At 42.6% G+C, this 24,597-nt stretch overlaps 1 protein-coding gene across 1 annotated transcript in view; it reads left to right on the top strand.

Moving 5' to 3' along the window:
• Nucleotides 1-981: 981 nt before the first annotated feature.
• The window catches only part of LOC310958071 (contactin-associated protein-like 4), a gene marked incomplete at both ends in the record, with an annotated part of 111,723 nt that continues 88,107 nt past the window's right edge, over nucleotides 982-24,597 (top strand). The window contains one exon of the mRNA XM_083928875.1: nucleotides 982-1,066. Coding sequence (XP_083785001.1) covers nucleotides 982-1,066 — 85 coding nt within the window. The remainder of the gene's footprint in view (nucleotides 1,067-24,597) is intronic.

Below are 24,597 nucleotides of genomic sequence, written 5' to 3'. Positions count from 1 at the left end.
CCCTCTCTCCCTCTCTTTCTGTCTCCCCCTCCTCTCTCTCTCTCTTCTCTCTCTCTCTCTCTCTCTCTCTCTCTCTTTCTGTCTCTCCCTGTCTCTCCCTCCTCTCTCTCTCTCACTTCTCCCTCTCTCTGTCTTTCTCTTGCTCCCTCTCCATTCTTTATTTATCTCCTCTCTCTCTTTCTCTCTCACTCTATCTCTCTCCCTTCTCTCTCTCTCCCTCTCTTTCTCTCTCCCTCTCTTTCTCTCTCTCTCTCTTTATCTCTCTCTCTCTCTCTCACCTTTCTCCCTTCTCTCTCTCTCTCTCTCCTCCCTCTCCCTTCTCTATTTCTCTCCACTCTCTCACTTTCTCTCTCTCTCCCTCCCTCTCTACCTCTCTCCCTCTCTTACTCTCTCCCTCTCTTTCTCTCTCTCTCTCCCTTCTCAACCCCACCCCCTCTCTCCCTCTCTGCCCCCTTATCTCTCTCTCCTCTCTCTCTCCCCCCTCTCTCCCCCACCTCTCTCCCTTCTCTCTCTCTCTCTCTCTCCTCTCTCTCTCTCTTTCTCTCTCTCCCTCCCTCCTCTCTCTCTCTCCCTTCTCTCTCTCTCTTCCCTCTCTCTCTCCTCTCTGCCCCCCCTTTCTCTCTCTCTCTCTCTTTCTCTCTCTCTCCCCCCTCTCTGCCCCCCCTACCTCTCTCTCCTCGCTCTCTCTCTCTCTCTTTCTTTCTTTCTCTCTCTCTCCCCCCTCTCTGCCCCCCCTACCTCTCTCTCTCTCGCCCATCTCTCTCTCCCTTCTCTATCTCTCTCTCTCTCTCTCTCTCTCTCTCTCTCTCTATCTCTCTCCCATCTCTCTCTCCCTTCTCTCTATCTCTCTCCTCTCTCTCTCCCTTCTCTCCTCCTTCAGTCGGGTTGGAGGAGACCTCTCTTGGAGCTGGAGAGGAGAGGTTGGCAGTCTCTCTCCTCCAGCAGCCGCCGGGCTTCTCTGCAGCCTCAACCCGCTTCATCATGGATCTTTGGACTAAAAGAGTCGCTGGGATTATCGCTCCGGTCGCCCTGATTCTCTCCAGCTTGTACGGGACAACCGGAGAAGGTGAGCAGGCTGTGCGCTTTTGTTTTGACTTCCCCCGGAGGAGACGGAGTGAGTCCGGGCAGCGCAGACCCGGAGGGACAGCATTCTGACACAGCCCGATGCTTATTAACATATAAAGCCCCTGATTTTTGGATTTAGCGACATTTCTGATGCTATTAATGTGGGAAAAGTGCGGAGTTTTCTGTTTTAAGGTGTTTTTTTGCGCGTATCGATTGCGCATCAGCGCTCAGGTTTAAATGCGAAATGAGAGTTAAGACGGTTTGATGTGAATATTATTATTATTATTATTATTTATTATGAGGACTGGATCAGTGTAACAATGAATGTCATTGGGGTTTTTTTTGCAGTGACTTTTAAGCAGAACGTGCCTCCTCCTCCAGTGTTTTTAACTTTTATGCATTATGCATTTTTATTTTAATTACTATATTTTAAGCACGTGTTTACCCATTCTCAGGCTCACTGTTATCTCAGTTCCTCCTAAAAAAACATTGCATTTCAGGAGGCCATTTGTGATTCACAGAGCTAAATGTTTGGCACTAAGAGGTCTGGGCTGTGTGTTTTTATCCTCTGAGGGATGAGAGAAGAATGATGGCCACTGTTCTTCCATTGTGTGTGTGCATAAAACGAGGTTATCTGTTTTCTTTCTGGTTAATTTGGTGCTCAGTGCAGCATGATGAGCATCCTGGGACCGAGCCACATTTGTACTCACACACTCCGGAGAGAGAGCAAGAGTGTGCAGGTGTGTGAGAGGAAAAGAGGTTGTGTTCAGGTTGGGGAGATGGGTTCGACTGAGAAAGTTGCTGGTTTGATTCTGTCATTTCTGTAATGGGGGAAGTGCCTTGACTTTATTCCCTTAAGTGCCACTGAGTCATGTTTGACATCAGCATGAGGCAGTTTCCAGGTCTGAAGCTATGTCAGGGTGTGCTTATATGAAGTGGGGCGCAGCTGTTATGCTTCCCTGCCTGTGAGAGGGAGGAGAGCAAGAGAAAGGGAGGTCAAAATGAGAGAGGGAGAGAGAAAGAGAGAGAGAGAGAGAGAGACGTGATTTACACCTCAATGAAATCGAGACAGGTCGAGGAAAAAGTCCACCATCCCTACACTGTTTTACTCCCATCTTCCACGACATAAGGAGCTCTTGCCCTCGTCCTCATTTTCTGTTCTTTATTTAACCAAATTGTGCCTTTTTCTTAGCTCTGTCATATGTGTGCAATACCCCCCCCCCCCCATCCGGATTGGCAGATTGCATCCTCTACAGTCGGACAGATGAGTGAGGAGGAGAGAAGACTACATATTCAGTTAGACTAGAGTTCCTCAGCCGTCCTTCCTCCATTTACAGTCTCACCAAAACAACTGTTTCTCTCTATTTTCCCTTCTGCTTTTTCACGTCTTCTGTATTTTAGTTGTCTTTTTCTTCCTGTTGTTTCCTTCCTCCTCATTTATCATCCTCCCGACGCACCTGTCTTTAGATCTCTCCAGACCCACTGTCTTTCTCTTTCTCCACCTGCATCTCTGCCTTCCTGCTGCTGTGTGGCTACCATGGGTTGTCAGGATACTAGGATTTCAAAGTCCATACCGATACATAGGAAAGTACTTGAAACGCTATATCATTTTTGATACCAGGGGGGGAAAATTATGGCACGTTTTTAAAAATAAAGATTAGAACAATACAAACAACATCAATAACAGCACTTGTTGTTTGTTTAATTGTTTTGTAGAGCTCAGGGATTTGTGTGGACATTAAATGAATCCATGAAGGAGGTTAAACCTTGGATTCAGTTGGTGAATCAGTTGTTGTTAGTCAGGTTTCTCCACAGTGTAAACAGGGATCTGCTCCATGCTAATGTATTCAGCTACAGTCCTGTTTATCTTCTGTGTTTCTGCTGACTTGGCTCCATATTATCTTCGCTGATAAAGTAGAGTTGGTATAGCAGGAAGCCACTGTTTCTGTCTCGTTGCTGGTTGAATTTTCAGACACATAGTTGTGTCACTTGTGTTAAATTAACATCCGTTAGCGTTAGACGGGCAGGACTAATGACGTTTGCTGCTTAACATTAGCTCCGCTATTAGCACTAGCGGCTTGTTTACATCGGGAGTGTACCTATGTTCTTAAAAAAAGGTCCTATGTTCCCCGGTCACAACCAAAAGCGGGGGACATAGGACCCTTTTTAAGCAAAAAGTCTGATGTTCCCCGCTTTGTATGTGACGGGGAACATAAGAGATTTTTCTGGAAAAAGGGTCCAATGTTCCCCGAGTGGGGAACAAAGCACTTTTGCTTTGTTTATTTTCAACTAAAACTGGTCTCAATGGTCCTCCAGCAGCAGTGATGGCTCTGTTCAGTCTGCCCAGTGTTGTTAACGTGATGAACGAGCATTCATGTGCTCCGAGAGAGGTGCTGTAGCTTATGTCATGTTTTATCTGCAGCCAGTTAGGTTAGTTTTGCAGGTTAGTATCTAATCTGAAACTATTTTTTTGTATCTATTTCTTGACAAGCCTTGGGGCTACTAAATTTCAATTTTTCATGTCCATGTCCCATAATCTTAATCTCTCTGCTTGTATTTTCTCCTGCTGCTTACTTGTGTGTTGCATTTTATTCGAAGGTGTTCATCTTTGGTTTCAGCTGACATGGCTGCCGTTCATCATCTTTGCATTTTTAGTATACCAAACAAAAACCTTCTCCTGAAAGAGAGTCTATGTGACTCTGAGACAGTTTATTTACAGGATCTGCCCTCCCCCACGGGTGTTTGTACTTCTTCTGTCTCATCACACTTTTGCCCAGGGTGAAGGCGGTTGGAGCTTCATGAGGTCACCTGACTTCATGTATCAACAAGAATAATGAAGATGTACTTGATCCCATCCTAGCATCTTCAGCAGAGCTAACAATGGATTACGTCTACAAATACCAATGTAAATGAAAACGCCTCAGTATTAAGTATTTGCGCAAATAAGAACTATTTGCTCAAATAATAAGTAAACAGTCATGAATATTTCGGTTCTTGACAGTTTTTGGTAATTTTTTTGTGGAGGGCTCCATGTCTCCTGAGATATTTGCATAGCTGTTTGTTTTATACCTGTATGTACAGTTCAGTATGTTCAATTTTTTTACCTCCCTCCCGCTGAACTGGGTTTTGTATCAACCAATCTACAGGTCCTCATGATGGAACGCAGGAATAGGTCAATCCCACAGCGGCACGTGCTGATCCCTGAAGTGGTGTGTCGCTCCTGTTCCTCCGGCACATACCGTCTCCCAGCAGCCGGAGCTGATGCATTTTTATATTTTTCAGTCTTACTGACAACATAGCTTAACAAATTAGAAACAGAATGGCTTATTGCCATCTTAATGTTATGCTTCATTTCCGGACAGCATAGAACATGGCCACCACTAGCTGACATGAAAGAACAATGAAAACTTGCCCAATTGAACCACATTTCTAACGACTTCTCATCATTTTTCTCTCCTAAACGCCGTCAGATGACCGAGGCGTGTTTCCGTTTAGCAACCTCAACTTCTTCTACTTTGTTTACTGGCAGATCACAGCCATGTGTAGCCTATAGCGCCAACTTGTGACTGGACTACGCTGTAGCTGTGTTTATTTACTCACACACCTTATATGAAATTCTTTTTTTGGACATTTCAAAAGTTTGCTTGAAAGTTGCTCTGCAGTTAAATGTGGACAGCTTATAGTGGGTTTTGTTTAAATTAGTACTTTGTTTAGGTTAGGGGGCCTTTGTCATCATGGTTATGATAATATAATATTTGTATCTCAGCTCCTCTGTGCCTGACAGCCTCTGAAAGCTACGGTTAAAGGCTTATTTATGCTCCCATTTCGTGCGTAAATAGAGACATACGTTATCACCGTTCTTATCGTCGTTGCCCTCATGCTTTCATGCGTCCTCTATGTTGGAATGGACTTTGAGCAAAACATCCTTTTCGAGGGCGTCGTTATGATTAAAAAGTTACTCTAGTTAAGTTTGAAAAAAAGTTTATTACAACAACAAACATGGCAGCGATGGAAGAGATAATGATCCTGCATCTTTTGAGAAGGAGGCAAAATGTCAGGCAGCGATGTAGGCGGTGGTGGTCTGTGAGACACTAAATACACCCAGGAGTGTGGAAGGAGAATTCCAGACATTGGTTTTACAGATGAGAGAAATTGACGTCGAACTTCGCTTTCAGTATTTCAGGATGTCCGTCAAGGTTTTTGATGACTTACTCGCCCCTGCTATTCATGGCACTCTGCCCGACACTGCCCCCACGATTTCAGGTGGTAATGCAGTGTTTGGTCCGTATCGGTGCACATGCGCAAGCTTGCAGTATGTGTGCAGAAATACGGATGGAATGTAAGCAGAGTACGGACAGAAGGCTCCGTCCGTAGCCGTATGTGTATCGTAGAGCATACATGAGCCTTAACCTTAACACCTCTGGTTGCGTAGCTTCGGAGAAATTTAAGTTTATCTTCGCAGACGCACAATTCCATCTTTAAGAATCTACACTGAAGTCCAGACTGCTCTTTGGATTTGGTTTGTCTTTCTTTGCCTTGGCCATTCTCTCTCTCTCTCTCTCTGTATCTGCCTATATCTCTCTGTCTATCTGTTTATCTCACAGGGCCTGACCCAGCAGCACACTCATCATGCACAGACCATAAACCACAGCAGCATATCACGTTAGAACTGCAGAGGTGGCGGGATCCCATCCGTAGGTTTCATGACTGAGCCTTACATCTCCCCCCCCCCCCTGCAGACAGCTCAGTGTTCATGAAGGTGGTACTTAATAACAGCAATGTAGAAATACATATGCAGTGACAGATGGCGCTCCGGTGACTTGTTAGTTGGAAGCGTGAAGCGGTGGGGTTTATGTGATGAGATTTAAGGAAGTCAGTGTGTGAAACAAGCCACCCCGCAGGGCTGCAAAGTCACTCTGCATTTAATCGCCTTCCAATATTACAACATGAAAGAGTCATTGTGTGTTTAGCAGCGTAGAGACCAGCAGCCAAAGGACTAAATGATCATGATCAGTTGGTCAGTGGTTTAGTCCAGATTTGTGTGTTGGTTTATTTTACCTATTTCTGTAGATACAATAAAACTGAAGCATTTAAAAACAGGGTGACAATTAACCTGGCTGTCCTTGAACAAGAACCTAACATTGCTTCTAATAACTACAAGCATCTGTTGGATTTAATGTGGTATAATGTAAAAGTAAATTCTGTTGTCATGGTGAATATGCTTTCTGAGAAATTTAGGACATTTTCAGGACGCAGAATTTGGAAAGCTTGGTTAGCAAGGTGCCACACTTATCGAGAGAGTTTTGGTGACTAAAACATTACCGTCAACTATGATTAAATGAAAACATACTACGAGTGCGTCAAAGTTAGTCAACAAAACGTACACAGTACACATTTGCACGGGACATTTACCTGTTTTTTAAGCGCAAATTTTACAATTTGTTCCAAAAATTCTATGAATTGTGGATAGACAGCGACAATGCTACGCGGAAGTCTGAAACTCACGTGCTGTTAGGACACGGTAGTTTCCTTTTCATTGTCTGATGAAACATACTCGTCACTGCCTGTAGTTTGCTACGATTGGTTGATCGGCGTGTCTTTAGGGCAGTGCATGAGACGGACTAGCCAATAGTGGGATTCGGCTGAGGAAAAAAACCCTGATGCGTCTGTGCAGAGCATAGAAGAGCAATAGATAGAATGTGTCCATATAGACGATACTACGATCTCACTGCTTTGGCAGATTGTCAACACGTCTAATCGCCTTCACGATCTAATAGCGTCACATCACCCTTAGCATCCCATGCTTTATCATCTGTTTTACTCTAAATGGGACCAAAACTTACCAAATGAACACCGTGCTGTACTGAAGAAGGCTTAGGACTAGGGATTGAAGTTACGTCCATTATATTTACAGTCTATGGAGGACACAGAATTAAATCCATTTTAAGACTTTTCAAGGCAGATACCACGACTTGCATGTGCTGTCAACAGCAACGTTTTGTTCAACTACGCTATGTACATTTAACGTACAGTCAAAGACGTTGTTTTGTGTAATTCGATAGAAACGAATCCAAACAAAACAACAAACATGTTTAGAGTAGCAGGAATAAAACCACCAGATGTTCCTTTTATTAGTTGTGTTTCTTCTTTCTCTCCTGTTTATTACTTCTCTGCTGGGTCTCTAATTGAGCCCTCAGAAAGTTTTGTTCTCTTCTAACTCGTTCTGTGCTGATTTATTTCACGGTTTCTCCAAGCACTGCAGTACCTTCAATTTATGTCTGTATTAATTACTGGATTTAATTAGCTGCGTTGTATTTTTAGCTGGTGTTTTTCCTCAGATGCTTTCAGAAATCCTCCCGATTCTTTGATTAATTTGCTTTTACCGCTTTGGATTCCAACTGCTCCTGAACATACAGATTGGACCCCGGGAAGCCTAGTGGGTGGTGATCCTTTTAAACAAATGAATTCATACTAAATGTGCTTTGATCCAAACAAATATATATAAATTTAACCATAAAACCCCATTTCAATGGGATTTTGCACCAATTTTACGCACTCTCTGGGAGTACTACTGCATATGTTAAAAAGTACATTACGATGCCTTTTGTGGCTCCGGAGAGAGCTATGTTGTCAACATTAGCCTCTAGCTTAACACATTTTTGTCTGAACTAACAGCGGTGGGGTAACATTGTGGTTTATGTAGGTTCCAGGGTTTGATAAGGAAAAGAATGCATGGAATAAAAAGAGATTTCTTTAGTCTTTGAATGTAAAGTCAAAAGTCACTTTTTCTTCATTTTACCAGACTGCCTCTCAAGATCTCTGGCATCTTGTTCTCTGGTGTATAGTGTTTGTGTGGATGGTGTGATTGTGCTGAAGTCAGGAGCTTCAAGGAGAGGAAAAAGTGAGAATCACTGTGGATCGTCAGTAGGCCAACTATTTCCAGGGGAAAAGTACACTTACACTAAACAGTTGGTTAATTGATATTCGCAGTGATGCCGCATCTACAATCGTTATGCAGTGACATTTTGATTTGAATGTTTAACAGTAACCGTCAGGTCACTATTGCCCATGTAAGGTTTCAGGTACGCTGGGGTGATTTCGTTAAACAGATGAACATTAATACGTCAATGGATTGAAAAGGAGAAAACTTCCCTGTGAGAAAGAAATTAAGAATGAGATGAGATGAAATGAAGCTTGAATGTGCTTGTGGGGGAAATGAGTCACTGCGGCTTAAAGAGAAACAACACACACAACATCTAGTAGATAAAACATAAGAATAAAAAAATAGAAGGCAAAAGCAGGGTCTAACACTTATATAGATGTCAAAGAGAGGGAAGGACGGTGGATTGAGACTGTGTTTGCAGCCTGCTTTGCCTCATTAGATAAATACAAGGGTTACCATGATCGTCATCAATACTTAACTTACTATAACTTGTTCAAAGGAGAAGCATGGGTGTATACATAGACATACATTTTACAACATTCAAGGAAGGAAGTAACAGTTTGTATTGAGAGGACAGTTGATCACCACAAGCTGCAGAGAGCCAAATTAAAACCTTGTGCTTTTGGACGCAAAGGACAGTTTAACCAAAAACAAATCTTAGGTTTCGTATAACCAATAATTTGTTGTTCAGCCTTTAATTCCCAAAAGAGCCCATCAATAGTATATCACACACGTAATAACTGTGCATGTCGACTCTTTTCTCCAAATTTCATTTGTTTCCTGTGCCTGGGGCAAGGTCTGGCTGAAGCTGTTTATCAGAATGAATTGAAGGAGCTAAAGTGCGTCCTGAGAGGTTTGATATTTGCGTTTCTTCACTCACATAATTCAGCGTCTAAGCAGCAAGCCCTAAATCACTTCTGTAAGTGGAGCAGCTTTTCATACCTTTTTAATAGAGGCACTATATTTATTCAGTTCTTCTGCTGAAACGCTCATCGGGTGACAAATCAAAACTGAACAGTGAAGTATGAACTCCTAAAAATATTCAGAAACAGTTACTGCACTAAAGCGTAGGGGTGTAAGAAAATATTGCTTCACTTGAGAATCAAGATTTTGTTATTATGTTGCGTGTCGCAGTAGCATGGCCGACATCTTTCTTTAAGAGGCTGTAGCGGGCTCAGATTTAATGCAGACATGCGTGATAATCGCATGCAGTTGGGTCAAAAACATGCAGTACATGGGGTGTGTGTGTGTGTGTGTGTGTGTGTGTGTGTGTGTGTGTGTGTGTGTGTGTGTGTGTGTGTGTGTGTGTGTGTGTGTGTGTGTGTGTGTGTGTGTGTGTGTGTGTGTGTGTGTGTGTGTGTGTGTGTGTGTGTGTGTGTGTGTGTGTGTGTGTGTGTGTGTGTGTGTGTGTGTGTGTGTGTGTGTGTGTGTGTGTGTGTGTGTGTGTGTGTGTGTGTGTGTGTGTGTGTGTGTGTGTGTGTGTGTGTGTGTGTGTGTGTGTGTGTGTGTGTGTGTGTGTGTGTGTGTGTGTGTGTGTGTGTGTGTGTGTGTGTGTGTGTGTGTGTGTGTGTGTGTGTGTGTGTGTGTGTGAGAGCGTCAGGGAGCACACGGACACGTGCATTGCCAGCACCTGCTTCAGAGCAGTGACAGACAGTTCAGTTAAACTCTGCAGAGACAATTAACCCCCTTTTAACTTATCTCTGCTCACCTGCTCATGCTTCTTCAACTGTGCAGCAAGTTTATTTCCTGTTAACAGGCAGACTTTTGTGAATTTTCTATCTGTGGTCGTAAATCACTGCAGCGTCACCAGATGTGCACGCTTACATAGAGTGGACGGCAGTTTAGGTTATGTAAATAACTGGTTCTCTGAATAAACACATGCGGAACATTTCTGATAAATGGAGAGCCGCTTCCCCAGATCGTAAGATGTTAAATTCCTTTAAAATGAGTATGAAGTCATAATCCGTAAGATTTGAAATACCTTGTTTCTAGCGGCCTCTTTGGCAGTAACATGTAAGAATGAACTTTTATTAAGTCTGGAGGAAAGTCTGAGGTATGGAAGCATTTCAAACACGTCGTGGGCAGTGGCGACATATGTGTCCTAAGTGTGGTTTGCGGTTCTTCATTCAGATCCTTTTGTGATCAATACCATTCTGTGGTTCAAACGGTTAGCACTGTTGCCTCTAGGCGAGAATGTTCCAGGTCGCATCCCGGCTCGGGCCTTTCTGTGTGGAGTTTGAATGTTGTCCCCGTGTCTGCGTGGGTTTTCTCCGGGTTCTCCGGTTTCCTCCCACAGTCCAAAGACATGCACGTGTTAGGTTCATTGATGACTCTAAAATTTCCCGTAGGTGTGAATGGTTGTCTCTCTCTGTTTGTCTCTATGTGCCCTGTGATAGACTGGCGTCCTCTCCAGGGTGGACCCCGCCTCACGCCCATTGTCAGCTGGGATCGGCTCCAGCCCCCCGTGACCCCGACAGGGACAAGCGGTTGAAGATGAATGAAAAAAAAAAGATATAACAGCCTGTTTAGTGAAAAAATTGTCGGGTTGAAATCGGGCTCGGGCTCATATTTACTGTTAATGTGTCGGGCCGGGCTCGGACCGAGCATGCACAGGCTCGGTTAGGGTCGGGCTTGATTTTCTGGGTCCGATCTAAGCTCTAATACACACACACATGTTCCTATTACTCTTCTGTCCTTACTACAACCCTTACATAGAAGTTGGAAGTTCACGAATACAAGTGAATGCAGCGGAGTCAGCACTGACAAGGGTCCAGCTGGCAGACCAACTGCTGTCTGCAGCCTCACTAACATTGATTTAGAGAGGGAATGTCTCCACAGACACGCAGACTGGAATACTGGGCGAAGGCAAACACAGGCTTTCATTAGTGGGTCATATGATCAATCACCATTGTTTTAACTCACTCTGTGATAGATGGAAACTTAAAAGACAAATAACTTGATGATTACAACTTTAAATGAACCTTCAACCTTTATAGACTTTAAATCATACATAATTATTAAATATAGTTTGAAGAAGAAATAAAAAAACCTAGTTTGGCTACTGTTTGCATTCAAAATCTAAATAATCAGTTTGCTTTTAAATGTCTTGTGTCTTTTTATTAAGGAAAAACACATTATGTGATTCATGTTCATTGCACCCAAAGTTATTTACACGCTTCTAAGTTGTTTAACTTGGGAGCACATTTGCTCCTTGGGGACAAAAAGTTAGCGTCAAGCCCTGTTAAACCTTCATAAGATGGTTGTATCAAAGACGAAAACCACTCTGTATGAGTTTGAAAAGCTTAGAAGTAGTCTGAGTATTAGGAAACTGCATTGTTTTATCAGATTATATTCATGCAGGAACAAGATAAGTATGTGCTTCTTGGCTCGACTGTATATTGTTTAATATACAGGCCTGTAGTTGAGTTTATAGAACAAAACAAACACAATATCAGTCAGAAAAAGAGCCATTTTCACAGTTGTCATCTTCAAGCATACTTTCTCTTTCTCTCTCAGTCTCATCAGTCTTCCTTGAGGTTTTTATCTCCCCTCTGAGCCGTCTGAGAGCCACTGTAGTGTGTGTTATAATCATAGCCTAATGACAGATAACACCACCACACTCCCACTGGGTGTCTGTATGCTGATTTGCATTTCCCCCCTTATCCCTGTTGACTCACTGGTTCTCTTGAGTCACCACTTCAACAGCTTTTTGTGAGTCAGTCAGGTTAAATTCCTCTGTATTCAGATGGCTTCTACCAAGTTGTCCTGTGATTAAACTTCACGATCGACAGGTAATCATATTTTATTTGCCTTGAACTTGGTGTCTCAGCTAATTAGGCTGTAAGATCTGCGTGTTTTGGTTGTTCACATGCTCGGCGTTTAAGGAACGGATTGATTGTTGAGCTACTGCGGGCTGTGTAAGGACGTAATATGAGTTACAGTACATTATGGAGATGCTGGAGGCTGTATTCATGGATGTTATTACTTGCCCATTTTGCCTAAAGAAAAAGTTGGTTATTTAAACTGTGGAGGCTCCGGGGGAATATTCGGGGTTCTTGATTAAGTCTCTGAGCTCATGAATTATCCCTCATCTGTTCCCAGGATTAATCTGGTGAAGAAAATGCTGAGGATGGAGACTGAACTAGAGCTTATTCCAGGTGTGGGCTTGTCTCATGGGAATTTATTGCCTTTCAGTGAACTGCTTGTTTGCACTGAGAAGAACAAAGCCATTGCCATTTGTGTAAGCAGCTCATCTTCCCAGTAAGCCTCCTGGTCCTTTATGATTCATGAGAGGGCAACGTCAGCGAGCGCCACGATGAGGAAAAAGGAAAGTAGCTGAGGATAAACCCCCGTCATATTTCTTCTTTAGTGTCATTTATGGAAATGTGCACAGGCAAAGTGGAGCCATGAATGGGACTTGATGAAGTCAAGGTTACAGATGTGAAGCCACCAGTCATGAATCTGGATTTATTAACCCAGGAACAGGTAGTTAAGCAAGGAGCGGACCGAGGACTGCAGTCTATCCATACGATATTGGGACCTGCTGGCTGCCGTATTTGGTCAAGGCCGTCCCCAGAAGTCTCCCCAAAAAATGAAGCCATTTATCAAATGGAGCCTCACCATCATAGATGACTTGCTGCCACCTAAAATATCAGCTTTCATCCGCTGAGGTCATGATACTCCATCACCCTGAGACAGTAGACTCAACAAATGGATTTTATACAACTCTGTTTGCACCAGCTCATACATTAGTTATGACTATCGTAATTTGATGTTTTACCGAGGACATTAAACTTACCAGCTGTAACTGCATTAATAACCAAGGTCACCACGCGCTTTCATTCTCTATTACCACAGGGATTGCCTTTGACTAGACAGATGCAAAGGGAAGTCATTGCTGCAGTTGGTGCAAACACAAACTATTATTATAAAGAATGATCCACAGGGAGCTAGAGTGTGCTCAGCAAAGTTCATATGTTTGCAATGTACTGTGAAACTGTGGTCTGTGGGTGGTGCGAGAAAAAAGCTTTTCCAGTGTGAGTGTGATCATTGGCATCAAGGTGTCTCCTCTGGGGATTTCATAAAAAATTGACCATTAGTTTTCTATATTTTGTGTACAAAGTTCAGCGTCACACCTCATGGCATGTCAAACATAAAAAGTCGGACTATGAAAGAGATGTGTAAATTTTTATAATAAGAAAAGAAATCATTAGATTTTGTGATAAAACAAAGGGATTAAAAAGACGTCAATGATATCTTTAAATAATTGTCCATTAAGGGTTCATTTAGAGACCTGCATCATCTCTGTAGATATTTGTTGTGTAAGTGTAGTAAAGGGGTAGACTCAATACCGTTTGGATATGGGTATAACCGCACACATTTTCAGACCGCCGCCCCTGGAAGACAAAATTACGCTGGGTTGTGCATGTGCAAAGTGGCATAAATAGTTGTCATGAATAAAAAGAGACAGAGTTGAGCGAGAACAACAAAGCCTGGCTCCTGTCTAACCACACATCTGACCAATGACTGCAAGTCTGTGTAAGTGTCTGTGGATGCAGAGGATAGCAATTCTGACATTTTCTTTAGGTCGCAGAGGTTCCACCATCAAACATGTTGAGTATATACATTAAAGGGATGGTTTGGGTGTTTTGAAGTGTGGTTGTATGAAGTACTTATCCATCGTCAGTGTGTTACAGACTGTAGATGGTTCAAATGATATAATTATTGCTGTGACGCAGTTTTGGACACTATTTTCTGTCATCGCGATAGAAACGATACAGAAAAATGCATACAATAGGCATTTTGACAATGCATATAGTCATATCCCCCAGCCCAGGTTCTCTCAGGCTTTTTTCAAATTGGCGAGGTTAAGTCTGTCATAGTCTGTGTGTTACCTACAGTAGATGGTGGTCGGCACGCTCCCAGTTTGAAGGAGCAGAGAGTCCCGACACGGAAGTTAAGCAATGTACCCCTGCGGACAGCGGCTATATTGCTTTGCTTCTGTGACAGGGGACACACCAACCAACATCCAAACATCCAAACTATCCCTTTGAGGTGACTCTCAGACCCATCAGAAGCGAGAGAGTGTTTATGGCTATTACACCAGCCGTGACAGGTCTTGAGGTTAAATATGGTGGAGCTTGGACGGAAAGATTGGACAAGACGACATGATGGAGATTTTCTGGTTTCGATGAAAACTTGAGGCTACCAGTGACATCTCTTAAAAAACATCTGTCCCTCATACCCAGGCACTTATACACCAATGTTCCCTGAGTGGGTTTGGCAGATGAAACTGGCTTTTCTCAAAAGCATTTGTACACATTGTGCTACTCATAGAGCAGGTTGGATATCACCACTGTCACCATAAGCCCTGCAATTGACACCTTTTCAGACCCACATTTGGCAACATGGATCTGCAGGGCTGCTCCGTTGTTTCCCTCAGCACGATTCGTGTCCTCCAGTGTGCAAACCAGATGCAACACAGATACGGACACAGCAAACCGTATCTACATCTCTTCAGACGCCACAGTTCAGGCCCCTTAGCTGTCCTCTTTACACACTGAGATTGATGCTGATTAGAGTTTTCTCTGTTGTGTATTTTAATAAACCTGGTGTCCACAGCTCTGCAGCCTGCTGCTTTGCGGCGACTACTGATGAGAAGAAGCAGGGCCGGTCAGTCTGCATTAGAGAGGTGGACATAGCTGAGTCATTGGCCATTAAAGAAGAGGCGAGGGTGGATTTCAGCATTACAATACGTAGTTTTATCAGAGCTAAGCACCAAGCTGAAAAAAGTACAAGGGGATAAACTTTTTAGGGGTCAGAGTCTGCAGTCTTTTGGTCGTATTCCCTCTGTATTTCTGCAGTGACATTTTCTACTGCCTTTCTCATTTTATCCCTCAATGACTTTGCTGTGTGTGTGTGTGCGTGTGTGTGTTGGGCCGCCATCTGCTTTCTGGATGCACCGCCTCACATCTTTGAGATGGTTTGACTTCACAAGACAAAGCAGGAGGCAGAGGAGGAGCAAAGTGAGGAGCAGAGGCAGAGGCAGAAGTGAGCAAGAAAGGAAGAGAACAAGGAGAGGAATGTGAAAGAAGCTGAAGATAGACTGAAAAGAAAAAGAGAGGAAGATGAGCTGCAAGAGGAGTATTAAAGTTGGAGGAGAGGAAGAGTAGCTCATAGTTTCCCCTGTCAGTTTCCCTGCTGCGACATTCTCAACTGCCTCTACAATTTCACCCCGCCTGGCTGTGAAGAGAGTGTGAGTGTGTGTGTCCATGTTCAACCCCAAGATCACTGATTTTCTGCACAAATGCCCTCGTATAAATATTAATGTCTCAGTTTCAGGAACAGATTCATGCTGTTTGTGTCAGTGCTATTTTGAAATAATTGTGGACGGAAAAAGCTTCAGTTTAAAGAAAGTTGGATTCAGTCTGATCACATCTGACACTTTTCAGGTCTTGACCGGTCATCTTACAACAGCGTGACGAATCCTAACCTGGAGAAACAAAGAGCAAAGACATTACATTTCTGTGAAGTGCATTATCAACTCTGAGATAAACTTTTTCAAGCTTCAGGGAAAAGACTACATTTAAGACAAGAAGACAATAAATGTGCGCAATAGAAGTCTGGAGCTATGCCACCTACAATCCTCCGCTCCATCACTATCCCCAGCATCTTTCTCACAGAGAGCGGAGAGTCTCTTTGCTGTGAAAAGCTTTATCAGTTTTATCTGTGATCTGGTGTAAAAGTTGTGTTTTTCTCTTTTTTTATTTCCGTGAGCTGAAAAGACTCTTCAGTTTGGACGATTCAGGATTTTCAAATTGCAAAAGTTTTACTATCGATGCAGCGGGCACCTATAATCTCTTTGCACTAAAGTTTCTCCTCCATCAGATTTTTCAAGAACAATCTGTTCAGAAGGATGTGACCAGCAAGCTATGACAGGAGATATTTCCCACCATATCCCATATTTCTGACCAGTGGCCTAATTGGAGTCTGTCAGGGTTTTGACCCCAGCTACCACCAATTAGACTGTCCTGTGACGGTAGTTCAGTGTAAAAGTGCTGCATCGACACTTTTACAGTCTCTACAGCTGCAGGGACAGAAGGACAGACGTGTTTCCCCGTGTTAGTTAAAGAAATCACAGAGGCCTCAGGAGAAGCTGAGCTCTGAGTGTTTGATAGGCAGGAGAAGATGGAGAACATCAAATTATCTGCAGAGAAGTTTTTTAAAGAGCACTTATCTTCTAATGTCTCCTGAGGGAGGACGGCTGTGAAATACAACTATGGATGCTGTGACTGCAGCTTCTGTTGTGGTTTAGTGAAGGCGCAAAGAGGCTGCACACACACACACACACACACACACACACACACACACACACACACACACACACACACACACACACACACACACACACACACACACACACACACACACACACACACACACACACACACACACACACACACACACACACACACACACACACACACACACACACACACACACAGGGAGAGAGCTCCATAGGTCTCGGCCATGGTCACGACATCTAATTTCCCACCTTTGGAGCTGATATAAAATGTTTGTTCTTGCAGTGCCAGAGCAGTGAGGTCTCCATAGACCATCTGTTATAGTAAAGGAGGAAAGGAGTTTTCTCGTGCGTGATCTTCATGGCTTGGCGGTTCTTCCAGTAGCGGCAGCTGGCCTCAGGTTACTGGAAACATGTTTCACCTCACCTTCACAATATTTCTTACATTAATCTCTTGTACACAACTGTGGATTATAGATTAGTGAACAACGGCAAAGCCTTCAAGGTGAAGAAGTGCAGTATTGCATTGTGTTGAAGAATTGGGCAAGCCACTGTAGTTTAGCAGATACCATGTAGATATAAAGCTGGAGTATCTGCTCTTTGATTGAGTTAGTGTAAGTATAAGTCCTTTAATCCCTGATATATTCTTTAGGTGATATTAGGCTGACTTTGTAATTGTTTAATGTGGCTGTTGACGTTCACTTACGTTTCTGACTTGGTTCGTGGTTTTCAGCATTGCCATTTGAAGTTGGAGGCTAACTTTGGATCGTTCTTCCTTGGCTCCAAAAACAATTATATCAGTTTTTCTTTGTTTAATCGGAGAAAATTCTGCTCCGTCCGATCCTTGATTTGCTGGATGCATCTACTCATTGCTTGTATTGGACTATGGTCACCTGGTGATATTGTTATGTAAATGTGTGTGTCGTCTGCGTAGAAGTTGTAACATATGTTGTTGTTTTTCATGATCTGAGCCAGTGGTAGCATGTAGATATTAAACAGAAGTGTCATAGTGCCCTTTTGTAATTACCATTAGGGGGGAACATTTTCCAAACCCAATTATTGTGGCTTTAATAAAAATAATCAATCATTATTCCAGTAGATACTGCACGTTGGTCAAGCAGATGCATTGACTGATTCATTTGGCTTACATATTTACATCTGATGAGTTAAATGAATTGTATTGCTTCACTGTAATGCATCTTTTAAAGTCAAAATTCACTCTTGTTATGATCATTTGATGTGATGTGACTTAAATGATTTAACATTACTAAAGAGAGTGCTTGCTTGACAGCTCCCACAATAACCGGATTATTAGAATATCTTCTGAAATGATATGTACTAAATAATAAACAATCTTGTATTTGTTCTGACCGTAAGTCAAAATCATTTTAAAAGGATAAACTCCTTGTAACGTATCATCTCTCACCGGGATCCCAAAAGACACTCATTAGAACAACACCAAAGAAAACACCACACTGTTGTGATATGATAACCCAATTAACAATTCTGTATCTGGTCCCACACAAAAATATTATAAGCATTATATTGATGCGTTACTCGATTTTGCACTTGTTCAAAAAGACAAGAGGTACAGTGTTGTGCTCTGACACTCATTTGCATAAAAATAGTTTTCTTATAAGCTCCTCTACTGGTGCAATGCAGAGTTTCCCATTTTAAAAAATCCCCAGTATCCAATACAGTATTTCATTTTTGAAATAAATGAGATTTCCTGAGGTGCTTGGATGAATATCCCTGTGTCGTGTACTTTATTTGAACGACAGAACAAAATTAGATTTTCCCCCCATGCTCTACTGGTCTCTCTATTAAGAGACATTTTCATGCAAATATATCACAATTATTACTTAGCCGGTGAATTAGCACACATTTTATTGTACATTTCTCCTCCCGAAGCCATTACGAGTGATGCATCCTGCAGCCTTCCCTCTTAATCTGTATGATCCAGGCATTATGATTCAGAGTGATGTTGAGCTGAACCCTGAAGTCTTGTTTCAACTCTCTGTCTGTGTTCTGGCAGTTTAAAGAGATTTTACAGAAAAATGCTGCTATGATGTTGCTCGTCACCGTTTTTGATGACTTCATGTGGTTGATGTCCTTCTCCCACACAACCACCTACATCGTTACTCAGTGTGTTGAACCTCAAAGGGGAGGAGTATTGTTCTATCCTATCAAAGGCAGTGGTAGATTAGTTTAGATGGTTGTATGCATTAGGAAGCTGTTTGTGTGAATATGTGTGGGCTGTATTCTTGCAAGTACATAATGAGGCTATTTTCTAGTATGTTCTAGCTGGATAAGGCTCGAAGGCCAGAAGGAATCAAAGTTATGCAGGAGTGTGTTTGACAGTTCGATGAAGAATTGGAGCTCTTGTTTCTACCAATAATAAGTGAAAAGTGCCGAATTTCTCGGTTTGGAAGCTGTCAGACAGTTTTGCAACCAAAGGTGTCTGTTGAGAGACAAAAACTCCACGGCAACCAGTTCTTCAAAGCATTGTGGGACGTTGAACTATAAACCAGAAAACAAAATAATAGCTTCTCTTATATTTCCAGGTTTACAGTAATGCATAATGTATCAGGCACATTTTGTGATCTTTTTGGCTTCCCATTCTGTAAAATGTGACATTTTTCATGCATGGACATGTGTTTCCATTTAAAGTTGTATTCCCTAAGAATTGAGATATCTTGTTTCTAGCGGCCTCTTTGATGGTTAGATGTAATTGGCCGTGAGCTCAAGTTTCAAAAAATGGTCTCACTGTAATGACATGGCTACTAACATCATCATACATGAATACAGTTGGGCTAATTAAATCAACAAGTCTTCAATCTCAGCTTTACACCCCAACTCAATTCATGCAATTCCAAGACTGATTAGGGACCCCACTATGCCAAAATATCCAAATACACTATTTAAGAATTGGTGAAAATGACACATTTGCACTGCATGAAGAAACTACATGGCATTATCATGAAGTGGGCATGTCAGGGTAGACACCTGGTTAACCATTTAATCCACTTTCATTCAGATATCTTGAGGTCAGAGGTCAAGCGACCCCTTTTAAATAGGCCATCTCAGTTTTTCCCAAGCCAGAATCTTGCCTAACTTTGGAGAGTTTGTTAACCAAGCTTCCTGACAAGCTAGCATGGCAAGTACCAATGGATTCCTTAGATCGTTTAATATTATGGTTCCAACTTAAAATTGAGCCCACTATAGACACTGTAAGTCACAAAGGCGAGTAGGCCATTGTAATGTTGTAACGATATCATGGCTCAGATGTAGTCGTTCATTAGTTTGGATAAGCCACATGACTTCCACCAGCAACACCAAGGTACAAAATACAACCTTAATATTTTAATACAACTGTAACTAATAAAGTTAGGTAACATGGCCATAATCATATAGCTAACATTAGTATAGCAGCACCCTCTCCTCCAAAATATGTTGAGCTTCCTAGCAATAATATAACACCGCTAGATACGGTTACATTAGATACATTACATGTTATGTGCTGCTAAAGATTAGGGTAGCTAACTTCATAAGTTACTGGTGGAGGTTGTGTGGCTGAGCTTATAATTAGCCTACTTATACAGTCTAAATATAATGCTACAAGCCTACAACACACACTTATGAAGTCATTTTTAGTTTAGTTTGCAGGTTAACTTTAGTCTCTGAGACTGGAGGTCTACAGAGGGACATTACTGAAACTTTTAGAAGCTTTAAAATTAGCAAGACGAGACAAAATAATTTGACTTGACGATGAATTGGTCTTGTCTTTCTTTTTTTTTGTAGGACAACTTTTGGGAAACTTTTACCAAAGTTTGTGTTGATGACTTTGCTGTGTTTATCTCTGTTTATGTCTGAGCTCAATCACAGTGAGAACACCTACTGTGCTATCGAGTTGAAGAAAAAAAAGAAGCAAAATAACTCACTGTGTTCAGTTTTCAAGGCTTTCTTTGTTTGCGTTTATGCATGAAGGAGCAGGTTTGAGCCCCTTTGGGTCAAACCTGAGGTAGAAGTTGTGCAGATTAGTAAAATGAGTATTGACTTTTTCTGCTTGAGGATGATTGTCAGCGCTCTGGAGCAAAAACAACCATCGCTGGAGCCTCATTATCCTGCTTACTGCTACACACTCTGAATGGATAAACAAGTCGGCTCGCCTCACACTGAGAAGCACTGAACTGGGTTTGTGCGTCTGAAGTGCAGGATCTTCTGTTCACTGCTGTTTGTTGAGGTGATGGATGGAGCTCATCTGTATTCAGGGTCTCCAACTCTGTCATGGGCTCGGTGGGCTCACAGCAAAAACAGTTAAGTAGTGGACAATGCAGGTGAATGAGATGTGGTCTCCCTCTCGATGTCTGGTAATAGTCTGCCATGTCAGTGTTGATTGAAGGCCTCAAACCTCCACGGATTTTTGACTGCTGTCAAACTTGCCATTTGTCATTTCAGTAAAATGATAAACTTCACAAAGTATGGATGGATGAAATGGCCAGAGGGTGAGTGATGGTTGTCCGGGATGATAGTTGATTGAAATGAAAAGATATTTGCCATCACTCAAATGTCAACATAATGGCTTTCTGCTCTTCGTAGTTGAGTTTTGAGGGACTTACCTTTTTTTTTTTTTAATTTTCCTGAGGCTGAAACTCTTTTTTGCGGGCCTGTATTAGATCAGTTAATGATGTTATTCTGCAGTTCACAGTAGAGACACCCTTTATTCCTTTAACAAGTGAAAAATCCTCTCTTCCCTAAATAACATATTAATTTCATAAATCTTGCCCCTACTTGCTTGGAAGCGCTCTTGTCTCAAAGTAAAAAGTAACGTCTAATATTGCCCGTTGAAATTGTGGTTTATTCTTTTGTTTACCTGGATGCCTAAAAACTACATGTAAGAGGAAAACAGTTTACTTGCCATTAGACATGCAGACACGAAGAGGAAGGAGGTTTGCTTTTTTTTTGAGTTTGTGCCCGGGATGAAGGTGTAGTAGTTTAATATTCATGAAAACTCTCCGTTCAACTGAGCCAGGGTCAGTGTCGAGGTTCAGTGGCTGCAGAGTCCAGCAGGTATTCAACATTTAGCTCCATTTTCCTCCGAGCTGTCTGTGTCTGTGCTTCACTGGTCACAGTGTTAGGGACGTCAGCTCTTAAATGCCAAAGCTCAGCTGAGGAAATCTCTCTCTCTCTCTCTCTCTCTCTCTCTCTCTCTCTCTCTCTCTCTCTCTCTCTCTCTCTGTCTCTCTCTCTCCCTCTCCCTCTCCCTCTCTGTTGAGTGTTGCCTCAGTGAGGCTGCGCTCTCACCACACATTATCTCCTCAGGGATAACAGCACTTGGCATTGGAGAGCCATCCCTCTCATTTCAGCTCTTCAGACTACTGTAATTCACCTGCTTTTCACGCTGAGGGCTCCCCCACCACCCACTGTAACAAGTGTCTGTCTGGTCAAAGCCTGCAGGGATAAAGACTATCAGGAGGAGCTCCAGAGAACCACAGAGGTGGAGGCTCTCTGATGACTGCTGAGTGGCTAGACCGCATTTAAAATAATGGAATTCATGTAGGATGTGTATGAAGCTCAAAACCACTCTATTACTAATGATTAATTATTAAAGATCGACTCTAAAGCCAATATGACTGTACATCAGAATTCATAATAACTCCTGTAAAACACTTTCCTCAAAAGACATCAGCCCTCAGAATAATGACATCATCAGAGAGAAACTACTCAGAGCCACAGCGTCACTGCGGCTGAGCTGGAGGCTTTTTGAAGTTTTCAAGCAGCTGTAAAACTCTTCACATACATATTTTAAGCTGTTGATATTATAATTCTTAAGCCTGCATTAACTGATTATCACTCACTCACTGTCACTCAACTTCAACCGCTTATCCGGGGTCGGGTCGCGGGGGCAGCAGCTCTAGCAGGGGACACCACACTTCCCTTTCCCGGGCCACATTAACCAGCTCTAAATGGGGTTTCCTGAGGCGCTCCCAGGCCAGTGTGGAGATATAATCTCTCCACCTAGTCCTGGGTCTTCCCCGAGGCCTCCTCCCAGCTGGACATGCCTGGAACACCTCCCTAGGGAGGCACCCAGGGGGCATCCTAACTAGATGCCCGAACCACCTCAACTGGCTCCTTTCAACGCAAAGGAGCAGCGGCTTTACTCCGAGTTCCTCACGGATGGCTGAACTTCTCACCCTATCTCTAAGGGTCACAGCGGTGCGGTAGAGCGGCAACACTGCCACTGCTGCTCCGATTCTCCGGCCAAACACACGCTCCATCGTTCCCTCACTCGTGAACAAGATCCCGAGTTACTTGAACTCTGTCACTTGGGGTAAGGACTCATTCCCTACCTGGAGTAAGCAATCCACTGGTTTCCTGCTGAGATCCCATGGCCTCAGATTTAGAGGTGCTGATCCTCATTCCAGCCGCAACGGACTTGGCTCTGAACGGATCCAGTGAGTGCTGAAGGTCACTGACAGAAGATGGGCATACTCCCAGGCCCCCTCCAGGATCCTTGAGAGAGTGAAGAGCTGGTCCGCTGTTCCACGTCAAGGACGGAATCCACATTGTTCCTCTTCAATCTGAGGTTCGACTATAGGACGAACCCTCCTTTCCAGCACCTTGGAGTAGACTTTACCAGGGAGGCTGTAATTCCGCAAAGTGCTCCTTCCACTGCCCTTAACTGATTATGTTAAGGGCAGTATATATATACTTGGGTGTAACAAAAAGACCAAATAACATATTATTAAGTTAGAAAGTTGTTATACTAAACTTCTGGACAATTTTTCCTCTCCTCTTTTAACTCTATTTTGGTCTCTACCTGTGATGGGATAATGAGGCTCCATGAAACTATGTGAAACAATTTCTTTATTATCTGAGAGCACTAGATGGTGCTCTTGGTTTCTAGACAAAGGCTCAAGGAGTTATAATTCAGTGCGCTTTCAACCCTTTGTTAAACATGGAACACCATATAGTTTGCTAAAAACTGCGTCATTTTGCAGTTGTTCCCAATGAGGAGCTAGCATGTGTGGCCAGCTGTGTTGGTGAGTGTTGTACTTTTATAACTGTACGCGTTGTAAGCTTGGTGTAAGCTTGGTGTAAGCTGTGAAGTCAAGCCTCTGCCAACGTAGCATTAAGCTAGCTACCCAGCTAATGTTAATGTTGTTGTCAAGCAAAACCCACTGGCAGTGCTTTGAAGTGTTTTTGGCCAGAAATTAATGCTTGGTGGCCAAAATGAAGCTTCATTTGCCCATCACTAGTCTTTACCCACTCCTGAAAAAAATATCTGCCCCTTTAACTGCTAAATGCACTTCTGAATTCACCAGCTAGTTTAATAACTTTGTCTGTCTACCCATTGGTAATGAGCAGGAAGCATAGCAAAGTGTTTTTAGAGCCGAAACACTAAAGTTGTGGAACGTCAAACTGAAACTATCTGCCACGACTACAATGAGAGGAAGACCTGTAAAATTAGGATAAGACAGTTAGATCACTACATTGCAGCCTGGCCTTTTAGTTGAGAATCTGCTCTTGGTCACAAAACAGCGACAGTGAACTGTTAAAAGTATATCAAATTAATTCATTGTTAATATCAAAGTGTCACAGTTCAGCAAGAAAATGATCTGATGTGACATATTAAGTTGTGAAATATTCAGGTTAAAATGTGGCCCTTCAAATAGTTTTATACCAGTTACCTCAAAAGTGCAATCATCAGGCCTTGGTGGATATGGAGAGTCAGATAAAGACCTTGTGTTGTTGAGATGAAGTACACTAATGTTGACAGAGTAATCGAAGCAAAAGCCTTGTTGTTGACTTGGACCGCAGCGTGAATCATAGTAATTGGCTCTTATCTCAGCAGCGGAGAACAACGTCCATTAACAGAGAGGCTTTAGATGGAGGCCGCGTTAGTTTGGCTTCAGCTCACAGTTTGGAGTTTGAGAGGGAAGCTGAATATTTACTGAGCCGATCTTCATGAAACTCAGATTTCTCATAAAACAAATAATAATTTCTGCTGTGTGTCTTTGACTGTTTAGAATATTTCTCCATGTTATGCAGTCCTATCAAATGACAGAAGAAAAAACCCAACTGTGAAGTCAATTAAAACAAGCCCAATCAACATAAATGATTGCATTAGGGTGTAATATATGACGTTTTTATAGCAGCCAGTCATCCATAAACCAAAAGAGTGTGAAACGTGAAGGTTTCCTCTGACAGCACTGATTCATCTCCATCAGGAGCTAGCCTGTAATGAGCCAGTCATTTCTACAACACGACATGATTACAACATTCA

The sequence above is a fragment of the Echiichthys vipera genome, assembly GCF_963691815.1.
Source record: "Echiichthys vipera genome assembly, chromosome: 15".
Lineage (NCBI taxonomy): Eukaryota > Metazoa > Chordata > Actinopteri > Perciformes > Trachinidae > Echiichthys > Echiichthys vipera.
Note: the sequence above shows the minus strand (reverse complement) of the source record. Positions and strands in the feature narration are given on the sequence as shown.